This window comes from Onychomys torridus, unplaced genomic scaffold (assembly GCF_903995425.1).
Source record: "Onychomys torridus unplaced genomic scaffold, mOncTor1.1, whole genome shotgun sequence".
Taxonomy (NCBI): Eukaryota; Metazoa; Chordata; class Mammalia; order Rodentia; family Cricetidae; genus Onychomys; species Onychomys torridus.
Genome location: NW_023412583.1, coordinates 5,533 through 22,177, shown reverse-complemented (window position 1 = coordinate 22,177; position 16,645 = coordinate 5,533). Strand labels below are relative to the sequence as shown.

Genomic DNA, 16,645 nt, shown 5'->3' with positions numbered 1-16,645 from the left:
ATATCATTTAAAAAGTGCTTATGTACAGTAAAAAAATTTAAAAAAACTTTTAAAAAAGAAATGCATTCTCTGTAGGCATATGTGTGGTCTGATCTTCAGCATTTGGGGACACAGGACTTGTGGTCAGTTATTGAGATGAGCAAGCCTTACAGCTGTGCCCATCGTAACTGGTTCCCCGTGATTTGCATGCACTCACTGCACAGCCTTGCGGACTTCTTCATATACCAGTCACACCCTGTGCAGTTGTCACTGCAGTCAGGACTCAGCATGGACATGAGGGCCCCTGCTCAGCTCCTCGGGCTCCTGTTGCTCTGGTTACCAGGTGAAAAAGGACTAAATGGGAATTTCACTATTACACTGTGATTAGTGTTGACTGGCATTCAGAGGAGGTCCTCTTTTACCATGCTTAACTATGTGGCTCTTTATTATGTCTCCATTCCTAGGTGCCAGATGTGACATCCAGATGACCCAGTCTCCATCCTCCCTCTCTGCATCTCTAGGAGACAGAGTCACTATCACTTGTCGGTCCAGTCAGGGCATTAGCAATTATTTAAACTGGTACCAGCAGAAACCAGGGAAAGCTCCTAAGCTCCTGATCTATTATTCAAATAGCTTGGCAGATGGAGTCCCATCGAGGTTCAGTGGCAGTGGGTCTGGGGCAGATTATTCCCTCACCATCGGCAGCCTGGAGTCTGAAGACATTGCCACTTATTACTGTCAACAGAGTATGAATCTTCCTCCCACAGTGATACAAGTCATAACATAAACCTCTATGGAAGCAGAAGTGAGAGGCTGCCTCAGCTGATCCTCCTCATGAAACTGCTTCTCAGATGTCATGAGACTTTCAAGAAGAATCACAGAGAGACAGCTTTTGTTTCATAAGAGGATAAACAGTCCTCTCTGTACCCTAAACTATCTTCCTTCCTCTTCCTTTTGAGACATACAGAGTGCCAATATCTTTTCTACATTAACAGAGGCCAGTGATTCCATGTGAAGAGTCTGCGTTGTATCACAATCGGGAACTCTATAAAAGAGTAGAAGCTTCTGTGGACATTCCAAGCACACATTATTTATATGCAATGAATTTGCTTCTAAGCACCAGCATTTAAATGGCAGGGAAATGTTACTGAAAGAAGCTGACAGCAGAAAGGATTCCTGGTTTTCTTTGAAAAGCTAGAGTACACTTGTCAGAGAAAGGAGAAGTTGCCTAACTGTGATCTTCTGTTGTGCCTTGAAATTGCAGCTGTGAGTGTTGATACACTCAGCTGTCTGCGGCACTTCATACAGGATTCTTCTGGCTCCTGTGTACACTGTTCCACTTATAATTATCTAACAAAATTAAACCACCTTCATATGACTTTCAATCTCAGTGTGTGAATTGCAATGTAGATTTGTTTACATGAAATTATAAGGAATAAAGTTCTGTTTTGAACATGCCCCCAGAAGTGGTATTATTGAAGAGTTGATATCCCATAGCATAATTAAATATCCAAGGAAAATGGAATTGGGAAAATATCCAATTAGGGAAATCATTAATTAAAAATATTAGAAAACCACAAATTGTGGCACATACCTAAATTGCTAGAATGGGAGGCAGATGCAGGGAGATCACTAATATGATGACAGCCCATGTCTCATTGTCTCCAGAAAAACAAAACAAACAAACAAATTATTTGTCATACATTTATTTTCTAACACTTTAAATATTTTAAGCATTTTATTTGAGTCCTAAGCACAAAATAGATGATTTATACAATAAATCAAGTTATTAAGCATGTATATTTAAAACATGATCTTCTTATTTTTCACATTTAAAATTGTATAGGCTAGCTAGCTTTTGCTTTAATTAATTTGTACTTTCAGGTTAAATTATCCAGTAATTACCAGAGTTAAATACTACTCTTTGTATCATCTGGTATCATTGTTGCAATTCAGTGACTGTCCTTCTAAGCCATGTGAAGTTAACAATATTGTCAAGTTTTATTCAGTTAAAGTGACCAGCATGGGTTTGAGCATCAAGGAATTAACATGTTCTCCTCAGATGGTGAGGGTACACCAGATGTCTAACTCTGCTGAGTAGCTCTGACCCTCCATCATAGTCTCTAGTGACCACTGTCAAATGAAGACTCAGGGAATTGGGAGTCACATTCACAGATAACTAATTGTGAGGCACTAAAAGTGTGGATCTAATTTTTGTTCCCCTAGATGGAGTTCTCTGTGAATTTGGACTCCTTTGATGTGGCTACATTATACAGTGGCTTATAAGGGGTAGAGATTCTCATTCAAATTTACCAAGAATCTAACAGAATTTTGTTTTTCTTATGTAGAAAAACTGATAATGGGGAGTTTTCCTAAAAATAAAAAAGAAGAAAATATGAAACTGCTCCTGTTCATTCTTTCCTAGTTTTCTAAGAGACCCTTTCTCCTAAGAAGCCTATCCTAATGGTTGGATATAGGAGCCATGTGATAATACTGGAGGACTGCCCCAAATGGTTTTCTATTGTGATCAACACTATGACCAAAAGCAACTTGACAAGGAAAGGAGGTCAGTTTACAGTTGACATCATAGTTCATCATGAATAGAACTGAGGTCAGGAACTCATACAGATCATGATCCAGGAGGCAGAAACTGAAGCAGGGGACGCGGAGGAGTGATGGTTACTGGGTTAATTGTCATGGTTTGCTCTGCTTGACTTACTATATCACCCAGGGTCACCATTCCAGGGGTGATACTGAGGTGAACATTTTCACATCCATGATTAATCAAGACAATACCCCACAGATTTGTCTAGAGGTTAATCAGATAGAAACATTTTCTCAATTGAAGTTCCCTCTTCCAGATGTCCCTAGATTGTATCAAGCTGATAGAAACAACTAGGATAAGAGTTTTCATCAGACTGTAATAACAGGCTGTCCTGGACTCCATATTCCATTAATGAGTCATAAAACATGATTTTTACTCTTGTGCTTGCACACAACTACTAGCTCTCCATCTGTGAGAAAGAAATTTTTCTTTAAAAAATGTGTATTTGTTGGTATATTTTAACCCTTGGAAATTTTTTCTCCTTTCAAAATATGGTACTAAAATCATATCATTGACAGAACTGGTGAGATGTCTCAACAAATAAATGTTCTTGCCAACAAGGAAAACAACTTGAGTTTTCCCTTGATCAACATGGTAGGTGAGGACTGACTACTTCAAGTTGTCCTCTTTCCTGTACCTGTGTGCCATGGAATGAACATGCCTATACACACATCCATACAAACATATAATAAATAAATAAATAAATAAATGAATGAATGAATAAATAAATAAATAAATGAAAAAATAGATAGATAGATAAATACATACATACATACATACATACATATATATGTACATACTAAAAGAGAAAATATAATTTCACTGAGGTATAATTTCTGCATGAAAAGATATATATATATATATATATTCCAAAGTTTTAGGTTAAATTATCTTTCTTTTGTTTCTAGAGAGTGCTTATTTTTCTTTCATTTCTGCAGTTTTTCTGGTAATTGTATTTGGGGAGGGCTGTCAGGGAACATTTTGCTCTGATTTCTTGCTAATTTTTGCTTCATTACCCAATAATCTACTACTTGTTATATTCTTATTAAGAAATCTAGTCTAGTAGGATTCCCTTCATTGGAAGTTAGCACTTTCTCTCTGTCTTATCTCTCTTTCTTTTCATGTTTTATTTTTCCCCTGATATTTGATCCTTTAGTCAAGTGTTTTGGATTGAATTTATCTGAGTGCCTTTGAGCTTTCAGGACCTGGGTGTTCAGAAAGAACTTCATTAACTATGATTTCTGTATTCATTTAATGGTGTCCCATATAATGCCTATGTTGTTCATTTTTATTTTATTTTAATTTACTATATACTTGGGAATTTCAAAGCAAAATGAGTTTTTATACTTTTATTTTTACTCCAAATACTCATCTTCCCTCTAACACTAATACTCTTATTCTCAACAAAAACCCGCCAACTGTTATTTTATTTTTAAAATTAGTGAGTCGTTTTTCTTTGATTGCCTGAACATAAATTGGGTCTTTTGTACTTGAATATAGCAGCTTGTCAAATGGATACTGGCTGTAAAAGCTATAATACTGAAGAGAATGGCACCACCTTCTCTAAAAGCCATCAACTGTTAATTTCCTCTTCGTTAAAGAGTGGGAGCTCATCAAGTTCTCCTCCATTCTTAATAAAATGTTAATGGATCCATTCTTGTTCAGGGAACCACAGCAGTGAGCTCACAAGTTCAATGATCATGTACAGAGTCCACTGTTTCACATAGTTCCTTGCGATCCTTTTGTTCTTAAGTTCTTCCAACATCTTATCTGAGATGTTCCTTGAGCCTGAAGGTGTAATATACATATCCCATTGATGATAAGCATGAACACACCATAGTTACTCCTAGCACTTTCAAGAGCTGTGAGCCTCTTACATTAAGTACCACACACTACATAAAGGAGTTTCTCTGATGAAGACCGACAGCAACATTAATCTATAGGTACAAACATAACAATTGAGATAACAATTTGAAACCATGTTATTCAGAAAAATACCAGTTGCAAGTTACCTCATAAGGCATATGACTTCCTCAGCCATGAATTCTTGACTGGATTTGTGATACCAGACACTAGGTCTCTGCCAGTAAGTGGGTCACAGATCTAACCAGAAAGTTCTAAGTTAGCCCCATGATTTTGATTATTATACCAGTTATCCTGCTGCACAGATACCCATGATTGTAGGTTATAAAGTCCACAGTTTAGAATGACTTCTGATAATGTTTTCTCCATCAGAGCTTTGCAGAGCAACTCACAGAACTGAACTTGATTCCAGAACGGAAGCTACCAAGCCTGGATGAAACTATCAGCTCAATTCCACCACCATTTTTCTATAAGTTCGGTAACAAAAATGTTTGGTGTCTTTAGAAATAGTATATATGACCTAGTTTGGTGTGAAAGCAAGAAAATTGAGAATACCCTGTATTGTTTTGTGGTTTGGGGGCCTCTTTCATAGTGAGAGTTCCTATACACACTTTATTTTATAATCTGTGATTTCTAGAGGTACATGGTTGTGGAATATTATTTTAACCATCTAAAGATATGTTACATTTGTTTATGTTGTGGTGTATTACTTTAATTGTTTAAAGGTTTGTCACGTTTTTTAATGTTACATTTGTTAATGACATAAAATGTGTTACATTTGTTTTTGCTGCATTTGTTTAATTATGACAAGATGTGTTGCTATTTCACCTTGCCCGTTTAAGGCAACTGATTGATATAATAAAAACCTAATGGCCAATAGCTAGTAATGAGAAAGATAGGTAGGGCTGCTGTGCTGAGAAAATAAATAGGAGGAGAAACCTCGGCTCAGGAGGAAGAATGAAAGAAGAAGATCTGGGGAAAAATAGAAGATCATGCCTGGAGTTAGAAGCCAGGCAGCTGCCAGCCAGTCAGACACAGAGAGATCAGGAAAGTAATCTCTACAGAAAGAAGGAAGGGTAAAAATTCCCAAGGCAAAAGGTAGATAAAGAGAAATATTAAAATAATAGCCAGCATAATGCTGAGCATGCATAACTAAAAAGATGTTCCATTTCATGATTTGGGAGCTGGTTGGTGGTCCAAAAGAAAAAGCCTCTTACAACTACCATCAGAACTTTGTAGTTTTATTTTTACTGAATTATAAATTCCATATTTACAAATTAGTTCATAAATTGTGAGTGATAGCTTGATATAATAGCAAGAAAAAGTTAAAATTATGTGTGCTATATAGAATTTTAGAACATATGAAGAATTTTCACTTAAATGGTCATTTTCAAGTTGACTTGTGAATGTGTGTGTGTGTGTGTGTGTGTGATAGATATATATATAGAGAGAGATACTGAGTCAGAGCCAGAATTATATGCATGTTAGACAAGCACTCTACCACTGAGCTAAGTTTTGGCATTTGGAGTTTCAAATTTATAAATACAATTTGCAATAGCTTAAATTGATTAGGGAATAAATGAACTCTTGGCACCCTAATACTGACAACTTCATACACTTTGTGAAATAAGTGTGTATAAATGGTAAAAATTCTAAGAATGAGTCTTCCATGTGTCCATGAAGGTCATTGATTTCCTTTTTTTAAAATTTTTTATTAAGAAAATTTTTCATTTATTTTACACAATGATCAATGATCTCCCCTTCTCTCCTCCCGCCCCCACCCCAGCCTCCCCATCCCAACCACCCTTCATACCCCCCACAATAAGGCAAGACCTCACATGAGGAGACATATCCGGAACAGGCAAGTCCAAGCCCTTCCTCCTGAATTATGGCTGCACAAGGTGTTCCATCATAGGTAGTGGGCTCCGAAAAGCCTGCTCATGCACCATGGATGTATTCTGATCCTACTGGGGGGGGAGGCCTCCCAAGCTGTAGCATGAATCTTAGAAGGTCTTATTAATAAAATCAAACATGGAGCCAGGTATTGGGGTGAATGCTGAAAGATCGGAGAAGCAGAACAAGCCACAGCTTCCTCACCTCTCCAATTCCTCAGCTAAACCTTTTTCCTTAGACTGGAAGCCTCTGAGTTCTCATCCAAATGTATCTCAGTTGAACTGCTGCTAAAAGCCTAAAAGCTTATCCAGCTCTAGTTCCTCATCCTCACACCCTAAATACCTTTTTGCTTTCTGCCATCACTTCCTGGGACTAAAGGCATGAGTAACCATGCCTCCCTATTTCCCGTGTGGCCTTGAATTCACAGAGCTCCAGACAGTTTTCTCCCTCTGGAATGCCAGGATTAAAGGTGTGTGTGCCACCATTTTCTGGCCTATCTATCTAGTGGCTGTTCTGTTCTCTGATCCAAGATAAGTTTATTAGGGTGTACAATATTTTGGGGAACACAATATCACCACACCAAGCAGATTGAACTACACAACTGTCTCCCCATGCAGAGGGCCTAGTCCAGTCCCATGCAGGCTCTGCAGCCATTGATCCAACTTTCATGAGTTTCCAGTAATTTGGTTTGGTTGTCTCTGCAGGTTTCCTCATCATGATCTTCATGCACTTGGTCATACAATCCCTCTTCTTTCTCTTTGACTGGACCCCTGGAGCTCTGCCAGGTGTTTGGCTGTGGATCTCTGCATCTGCTTCCCTCGGTCACTGGAGAAAAGCACTGTGATGACAGAGTACTCACTGATCTGATCACTGGGGTTAGCCAGTTGAGTTCAGTCACCCTATTTCTAGTAGTCCAAGCTGGTGTCTTCCTTGGGGATTCCTGGGAACATCCCTAACACCTGGTTTCTCTCTATCCTCATGATGTCTCCTTCTAACATGGTATCTCTTTCATTGCTTTCCCACTCCATACATGTTCCAGCACAACCATCCCATTCCCTTATGCTCTCATACTCTATCCCCTACCCTCCATTGCCCATCCTTCATCTCGAGTTTACTCATGGAGATCTCATCTATTCTGTTCCTAGGGCGATCCATGCATCTCTCCTTGGGTCTTCCTTGTTAGCTAGCTTCTCTGAAGTTGTGAGTTTCAGTCTGGTTATCCTTTACTTTACATCTAGTATCCATTTATGAATGGGTACATACCATGTTTGTCCTTTTGAGTCTAGGTTACCTCACTCAGGATGATTTTTTTCTAGTTCCATCCATTGCCTGAAATTTTATGAAGTCATTGTTTTTCTCTGCTAGTAGTACTCCATTGTGTATATGTACTATATTTTCTTAATCCATTCTTCAGTTGAGGGGCATCTAGGTTGTTTCCAAGTTCTGGTTATTACGAATAATGGTGCTATGAACATAGTTGAGCATGTGTCCCTGTGGTATGATTGAGCATTCCTTGGGTATATGCCCAAGAGTGGTATAGCTTGGTCTTGAGGAAGTTTGATTCCTGATTTTCTGAAACTGCCACACTGATTTCCAAAGTGGATGTATATATTTGCACTCCACCAACAGTGAAGGAGTGTTCTCCTTGCTCCACATCCTCTCCAACATAAGCTGTCATCATTGTTTTTGATCTTAGCCCTTCTGATAGGTGCAACATGGTATCTCAGAATCATTTTCATTTGCATCTCCCTGATGACTAAGGATGCTGAGCAATTCCTTAAATGTCTTTTGGTAATTCGAAATTCTTCCTTTGAGAATTCTCTGTTTAGCTCTATAGCCCACTTTTTAATTGGATTGCTCATTATTTTAATGTCTAGTTTTTATAGTTCTTCATATATTTTGGAGATCAGTCCTCTGTCAGATGTGGGGTTGATGAAGAAGAACTTTTGGCATTCTGTAGGCTGTGGTTTTGTCTTTTTACTGTGTCCTTTGTCTTACATAAGCTTCTTAGTTTCAGGAGGTCCTATTAAGTGGACATTAACATGTAGAAGATTGCAAATAGATCAATATCTGTCACCATGCACAAAACTCAAGTCCAAGTGGATCAAAGACCTCAATATAAAACCAGTTACACTGAACCTTATAGAAGAGAAAGTATTAATTAGTCTTGAATGCATTGGCACAGGAGATCACTTCCTAAATATAACACTGGTCATTGATTTCTTTTTTTTCTTTTCTTTTCTTTTTTCGTGCAAGCTGACAGGTCACTTCAGGCTTCTGCAGTTGCTAAGCAGCTTCTGCTACCACTTCTGCTTCTGCCTTGGTAACCTCAGTCTTTTATTTTCATGAGCAAGGGGAAACAGAAAATAAAGAAGAAATCACCCAATATGGAGTGTTCTCATAACTCCAAAGGTTATTCTTAGAAAATCACTAGTATATTCATCATCTTTGATTAAATACAGAAATAATCCCAGGCTTAACAACAGAGGAAGCACCATCTACTTTTTTAATTTAATTTAATTTTACATATCAGCCATTGGTTCCCCTGTCCTCCCCCTCTCATCCCTGCCCCTGCCTTCCCTGCAGTGCCCCCCTCCATTCCCATCTCCTCCAAGGCAGAGACTCCCCTGGGGATTCAATTCAACCTGGTAGATTCAGTACAGGCAGGTCCAGTCCCCTCCTTCCAGTCTGAGCAAAGTGTCCCTGTGTAAGCCCAAGGTTCCAAACAGCCAGGTCATGCACTAAGGACAGGTTATGGTCCCACAGCCTGGATGCCTCCCAAACAGTTCAGGGTATTCAATTGTCTCACTTATCCAGGGGGCCTGATCCAGTTGGGGGCTCCACAGATGTTGGTTCATAGTTCATGTGTTTCCATTAGTATGGCTATTTGTTCCTGTGCTTTTTTCCAATCTAGGTCTCAACAATTCACACTTTTAAAATCCCTCCTCTCTCTAGAAAATTGGACTCCTGGAGCTCCACCTGGGGCCTGGCTGAGGATCTCTGCATCCACTTCCATCAGTTATTGAATGAGAGTTCCATCACGACTGTTAGGGTGTTTGGCCATCTGATCATCAGACTAGCTCAGATCAGGCTTTCTCTCGACCATTGCCAGTAGTCTACAGTGGATGTGTCATTGTGGATTTCTGGGGACCTCTCTAGCACTTTGCTTCTTCCTGTTCTCATATGGTCTTCATTTATCATGGTCTGTTACTCCTTGTTCTTCCTTTCTGTTCTTGATCTAGCTGGGATCTCCTGCTTCCCTAAGCTCTCTTTCCCTGGAACCTTGCCCTTCATTACCCCCACCCATGTCCAGGTTGTTCATGTAGATCTCATCCATTTCTCTGTCATTGGGTGATCCTTGCATCTTTTCTTAGGGTCCTGTTTTCTAGGTAGCCTCGCTGGAGTTGTGAGTAGCAGTCTAGTCATCTTTGTTTTACATCTAATATCCTCCTATGAGTGAGTACATACCATGTTTGTCCTTCTGAGTCTGGGTTGCCTCACTCAGGAAGATTTTTCTAGATCCATCCATTTGCCTGCAAACCTCATGATGTCATTGTTTTTCTCTGCTGAGTAGTACTCCATTGTGTATATGTACCATATTTTCTTTATCCATTCTTCAGTTGAAGGGCATCTAGGTTGTTTCCAGGTTCTGGCTATTACAAACAATGCTGATGTGAACATAGCTGTGCAAATGCCCTTGTGGTATGATTGAGCGTTCCTTGGATATATGCCCCAGAGTGGTATAGCTGGGTCTTGGGGGAGATGGATTCCCAATTTTCTAAGGAAGTGCCATATTGATTTCCAAAGTGGCTGTACAAGCTTGCATTCCCACCAGCAGTGGAGGAGAGTTCCCCTTGCTCCACATCCTCTCCAGCATAAGCTGTCTTCTGTGTATTTGATCTTAGCCATTCTGACAGGTGTAAGGTGGTATCTCAGAGTTGTTTTGATTTGCATTTCACAAATCAAATTAGGGATGTTGAGCAATTCCTTAAATGTCTTTCAGCCATTTGAGCTTCCTCTGTTGAGAATTCTCTGTTTAGCTCTATAGCCCATTTCTTAATTGGGGTCATTGATTTCTTACCTTGCAATTTATCTTTAATTTTTTTTGTTGCTGATGTTTACTTTTTTCTTTTTGTTTTTGTTTTTCAAGACAGCGTTTCTCTGTGTATCTTTGCACAACTTTCCTGGAACTCACTTCGTAGTCCAGGTTGGCCTCAAACTCAGAGAGATCCGCCTGCCTCTCCCTTCCCAGTGCTGGGATTAAAGGTGTGCACCACCACCCCTGGGGCTGATGTTTACCTTTGAGATTATAATTTAATTGCACATTTTCTCCCTTCCATTTCTTCCCTCCAATCCTTTATGGCTGTGCTCTATCAATTGCAAAGTGTGTTGTTGAATTTGTGATCCCTGGGAGTGGTAAAACATAGACTCAATCCAATTATAATTAAAGGATGTGCTGATTGCTGCAAGCAGAACCATAATCTCTGAGCCAAATTGTAGCTTGCCATGTGAAGGGGCTGAAGGAAGGAACAATTTTTAAAGGAGAAAACCACAAGAAGACTTGAATTGTCTGCACAAGAATGCCAAGAGCTGTTCCTCTCTGCTAAGATTACATAGTCATGGTGACCATAAAATAGTCTTCAGATGTCTACCTAAGCAGGTTACGGAAGTCAAAAAGCAGTTAATTGTATCATATCTTCCAGGTACTGGAGGCAGAGACTTATGGATAGAGGTCTCCAAGATGGATGCCTAGCATAAAACGGAGTTTCTTTAGCCATCACGAGAGAAGTTATCTTTAATTGGAAAAGACTCTGCAACCACTAATTTTCTAAACTATCATAATGCTTATTCATTTTTACATATACCCACAGACAAGATTAGTCTTCACTTCAAAGTAAACTTTAAATCATAAACACAGTTCATGAAGAAGCTGAAAATTTTATCTTCTTGAACTTTTTGTAGTATATTTTCACTAGTTCTAAGTTAATTTAATAGTATTTTATATTAAGTAGTTTATTTTATCATAAGAATATAATTATGTGGATAAACAGTAAAACTGGTATATAAGGAGCCATTTATAGGAGTAAAAATGTATATACTTAGTCTCCCCATAGTTTGGGTACAACTAGTTATTTTGAAATGGTAAAATTTAACAAAGTTAGCAAAGACATACGTGAATACTTAGATGAAACATATTTGTGTGTGTGTGTGTGTGTGTGTGTGTGTGTGTGTGTGTGTGTGTGTGTGTGTTTGAGACAGGGTTTCTCTGTGTAGCTTTGGAGCCTGTCCTGGAACTTATTCTGTAGACCAAGCTGGTTTTCAACTCATAGAGATATGCCTGTCTCTGCCTCCTAAATTATGAGATTAAAGGCATGCACCACCACTGTCCAGCAGATGAAAGTCAGTTTTTAAGTCAGTTTTATTATCATGAATAAGTCACTATAACCTGAGGAATTTATAAATCCTAATCCAAAACTTATATCATCTTTAACACTCATCCTATATAATACATGTGTATAACTTTTATTTAGGTCTTTTGAGACTTGACACTTATGGTTTATGTCCTCATATGTAATTAATTTTGAAGACAGAATGTCATTTTATCATATAAGAAAATCCCTTCTTATGCAAATTTTCCCAGAATACATTCTTACATTTAATATATGTTTAACATTTTTATATATTTTTATTGTTTCTCTTTATTTTATTTCTCTAAACAAAAGTTAAGTCCAAACTGTATACTTGCTATACCAAATATCACCCCTACATGTACTTTGGACTAGTGACCTTTGTTGTAAATTTTAACAAACATTTATTGTTTAAAATTTTACAGCTTTTTAATCCTACCCTGTGGTTTTATAAAACTTAAGAAAGTTCATGCTGGGCGGTGGTGGTGCATGCCTTTAATCCCAGCACTTGGGAGGCAGAGCCAGACAGATCTCTGTGAGTTCGAGGCCAGCCTGGTCTACAAAGCGAGTTCCAGGAAAGGCACAAAAATACACAGAGAAACCCTGTCTCAAAAAACCAAAAAAAAAAGAAAAAGAAAAAAGAAAGTTCATATTTTAGCAAGAGCCTCAGAGATAGTGATTACCTTTAGTGTGAACATTCTTTGTAAGCAACCCACAAAGGGCTGGGGGAGTATTTGGAGAATGAATGACCTGTAATTATATTGATGAATATATAAAATTTTTATTAATAAAAAATTTTAATATCATAGGAGACAAATACATTTACATATTAATCTAATAGGGCAGGAGTGGTTTGAACTGGCTGAACACTAAGATAAAAGATTCCAAAGAGACAAGACTTTTACAGGTTACACATCAAAAGGCTTTGAATACCTGCTGCCACTTTTTAGCTCTCAAGGAGCCCTGGGGAGGGAGTCACTAATATTTCTTTACATATTTGTGTGTATTCTTGCAAACTTCTTCAGGTGTGCACACTCCAGGCCTATGGAAAACAGCACCAAGTAAATGTAATAATCTTCCTGCCTAGTTTCATTTCATCCCTTAGTTGAATTCCTGGCATCCTTGGGAGTTTCCTATGCGCAATTTTCCATCTTATTTATATCCTGATGTTTTCAGAGATGCTTCACCATATTTGGGCATCATCTGTGAGAGTTTGGCCATGTTTCCTCTCTGATTAATGCCTGGAAAACTGAAAGCAAGAAACCAGGGGACACAAGAAAATCTAACACAAAACACCAAATTACATGGCAAAGCTTATTGTTATTGTTATAGCTCCTTTGATAACAGAGTTATAAGTTTACACTTCAGCAAGAGGCCTGCTTCACAGGCCAGCATGTTCATGGTTTTATGACAGTGGATCTAAATCATATCCTCCTTATCTGTGTGGAAACTCAGGCTTCCACATATGGTGTGTATTGTCATTTTTCCTTCAGTGGATAAAGTTGTAATGCTTCCACCATTTCAAGGATACTCACAAGATTACAGCAAGTCATACATGTAATTTTGTAGGCATAAGAATATATCTGTAGACATAAAAATTTATCCATTTTTCTCTTGCCTTGCAAAGCCTATCTTAATTCCTTGTAAGGAACTTTTTTCTTCCTGTCAAGTTTTTAAAATTTATTTATTATTACTATTTTTAATACTACTAATATTGGTTTCATAGTGCACCTTTTCAGTTTACTTTATTAGATGGCAGAGAACCACAATTTCTAACACTTGTTAGTAATTCTGAGCATACAATCTGGTTAAACGTGTTATGTGGCACATTTTACTGACCTGAAACCCATGCTGTTGTTGAATAAAACACTTTACCTTCCATATTTGTGTGAGTGTGTGCTGTGCCTTTGTATAATTAGCTGTAATGGGCCCGAAAAATGGAAGACATGTCCCTCATGGATATTGACTATGTTTATATACCTTCGCATGTGATGTCTCAGGTATTTTCTAGGGGTGGCAGGAACCTCTGATAATGTGTTCTCTGCACAGAACCAAATCTCCCCATTAGCGTTTTTGCCTAGCACTTCAGAAGCATGGGCTGTACCAGGGTTCCTACAAGAACCAATGAAATTTTCAGTCATTTTGTTCTCCTTGACCCTTCCCACATAGTTGCATTAGCCTGTAAATTTGCATACTGTTTCCCCTGGAAGCTCATCTCAACAAGTCTGGGATAAAAGTTCATTTCTAATCTCCCCTTAACTGACTAGGACTCCTTTGTTCAACTTCATAGAATAGGTTTACATGTCTTTTTCCTGAGTATTTTATTAATACTTTGGATCCCCTTTAAAAATGGATCTCTTATTTTTTTAAGGAAAGAATAAATTATAGTATGTTTATTGATATATTTTAACAATTATGTAGGCATTATTTTTATTTTTTAAGTTTATATTTTTATTTTTTTCATTTTCTTTATTAAGAAATTTTTTACTCACTCCACGTGTTATCCATAGACCTCCCTCCCTCCTCCCACCTCCCAGCCCTCTTTCCCAAGCAACCTTGCATCCCCACATACTCCAAATCGAGGTCTCCCATGGGGAGTCAGCAGAGCCCAGATAACTGAGCCTAGGCAGGGCCAAGCCCCTTCCCACTGCACCAAAGCTGTGCAAGGTGTCACACCACAGGCATTGGATTCCAGAAGCCTGCCCATTCACCAGGGACAGATCCCAATCCCCTTGCCTGGATGCATCCCAAACAGTTCACGCCAAACAATCACCTTCCATATCCAGAGGGCCTAGTCCAGTCCCATGGGGGGCTCCACAGCCACCAGTCCACAGTTCATGGGCTTCCACTAGTGTGGCTAGTCATCTCTTCCCATCACGATCTCAACATCCTTTGCCTGCCGTATCTCTCTTCTCTCTCATCAATTGGATTCCTGCAGCTCAGCCTGGTGCCTGGCCATGGGTCTCTGTATCTGCCTCCATCTGTCACTGCACAAAGGCTCTATGATGACAGCTAGGTTATTTGCTAGGTTGGTCAGTAGAGTAGACCTGTCCAGGCACCCTCTGGACCACTGCCAGCAGACCAAGTTGGGTCAACCTTGTGAATTCCTTAGAGCCTCCCCAGCACCCTGCCTCTTCCTAATCCCATGATGTCCTCATCTATCATGGTATCTTCCTCCCTGCCCTCCCACTCTGTCCCTGTTCCATCTTGACCCTCCCATTTCCTTATGTCCTCATCCCCCACTCATGAACCTCTGCCACTCCCCCTACCCAGTCAACTCTGTAGATCTCATCCATTTCTCCTTCACAGGGTAATCCATGTGTCCCTCCTAGGGTCTTGTTCTGTTAGCTAGCCTCTCTGGAGTTGTGGGTTGCAGTCTGGCCATCCCTTCCCTCCCATTTAGTATCCACTTATGAGTGAGTACATACTATGTTTGTCCTTCTGAGACTAGGTTACCTCATTCAAGATGATATTTTCTAGTCCAGCCATAAAAATGGATCTCTCATATTTTTGGTTGTGAGCCTAGTCTTTAGCAGTTGAGCCATCTCTGCAGCCTGATGCATGGATTACACAGCAAAGGAGAAATAGAGGAGATCTACATGAGCAAACTGGAGGTGAGGTGGGGTATTGGAGGACAAGGGATGAGGGATTAGAACATAGGAGAACAGGAGGTTTGAACTTGAACAGGGACAGAGTGGGAGAGCAAGGAAAGAGATACCATGATAAATGAAGACATCATGGGAACAGGGAGAAACAGAGTGCTAGGGAATTCCCAGGAATCAACAAGGGTGGCCTTGCCTTAAACTACTGGCAATAGTAGAGAGGGTGCCTGAAATGGCCTACTCTGGTGATCAGAAGCCTGAATACCCTAACTGTAATCAGAGAGCCCTTATCCAGTGACTAAATGGAAACAGATGCAGAGATCCATGGCTGGGTGCCAGACCAAGCTCCAGGAGTCCAATCAATAAGAGAGAGGAGGGATTCTATAAGCTAGGGACATTGAGATCATGATGGGAAAATGTACAGAGATGACCAGACAAACTAGTGGAAACACATGAACTGTGGACCAATAGCTGAGGAGCCCCCATGGTACTGGACTAGGCCCACTGGATAAGCGAGATAGTTATTTAGCTTGAACAGTTTAGGAGGCCCCCAGGAAGTGGGACCAGGACCTGTCCTTAGTGCATGAGCTGGTTTTTTTTGGAACCTAGTGCCTGTGGTGAGACACTTTTCACAGCCTTGGTGTAGGGAGATGGGTCTTGGACCTGCCTCAACTGAATGTCCCAGGCTCTGGTAACTCCCCAGGGGAGACCTTGCTTTGGAGAAAGTGGGAATGGGGGGTAGGTTGAGGGAGAAAACTGAGGGTGGAAGAAGGGAGGAGAGGGGAAATCTGTGGTTGGTATGCAAAATGAACAGAAAATCTCTAAAGAATAATAAAAAGAGTGTTTCTCAAATGTCCTAATGCTGTGACCTATTAACACAGTTCCTCATGTTGTGGTAACCCTAAACCATAAAATTATTTAGTTGATATTTCATCACTGTAATTTTGCTACTTTTATGAATCATAATGCAAATACGTGATATGCAGGATATCTGATACATGTCCCCTGTGGGTTTCATGATCCACAGGTTGAGAACACTGCCCTCTATAGAAAGAGGAAAGATGAAGGTGACTGTGGAGGGTGAGTGGACTCTGAGACTCCATCACTGCTCATTTTTAATCTGTCAGTATGTGAGATGGCTGCTGTTGTGCTACAGGATGGGCCTGTGAGCTTAGATCAGTGACTGAGAGAGATATTAGAATGAACAAGGATTTGTGTACTGGTGCTAAATCTGACAAAGATGAAAGAGTATTGTACAGGTGAATTCTGGAGCCTTCTTTATGATTTATAAATTT

General features: G+C 39.5%; 1 gene segment (V, D, J or C); it reads left to right on the top strand.

The window, feature by feature from the left end:
* Positions 1-267: 267 nt before the first annotated feature.
* LOC118575716 lies at positions 268-4,925 on the top strand (the record flags this gene model as incomplete). The annotated part of the segment is given in 3 exon segments: positions 268-322; positions 444-745; positions 4,820-4,925. Coding segments are annotated over 3 exon segments (463 nt in total), but the record flags the coding sequence as incomplete, so codon positions are not given.
* Positions 4,926-16,645: the final 11,720 nt, after the last annotated feature.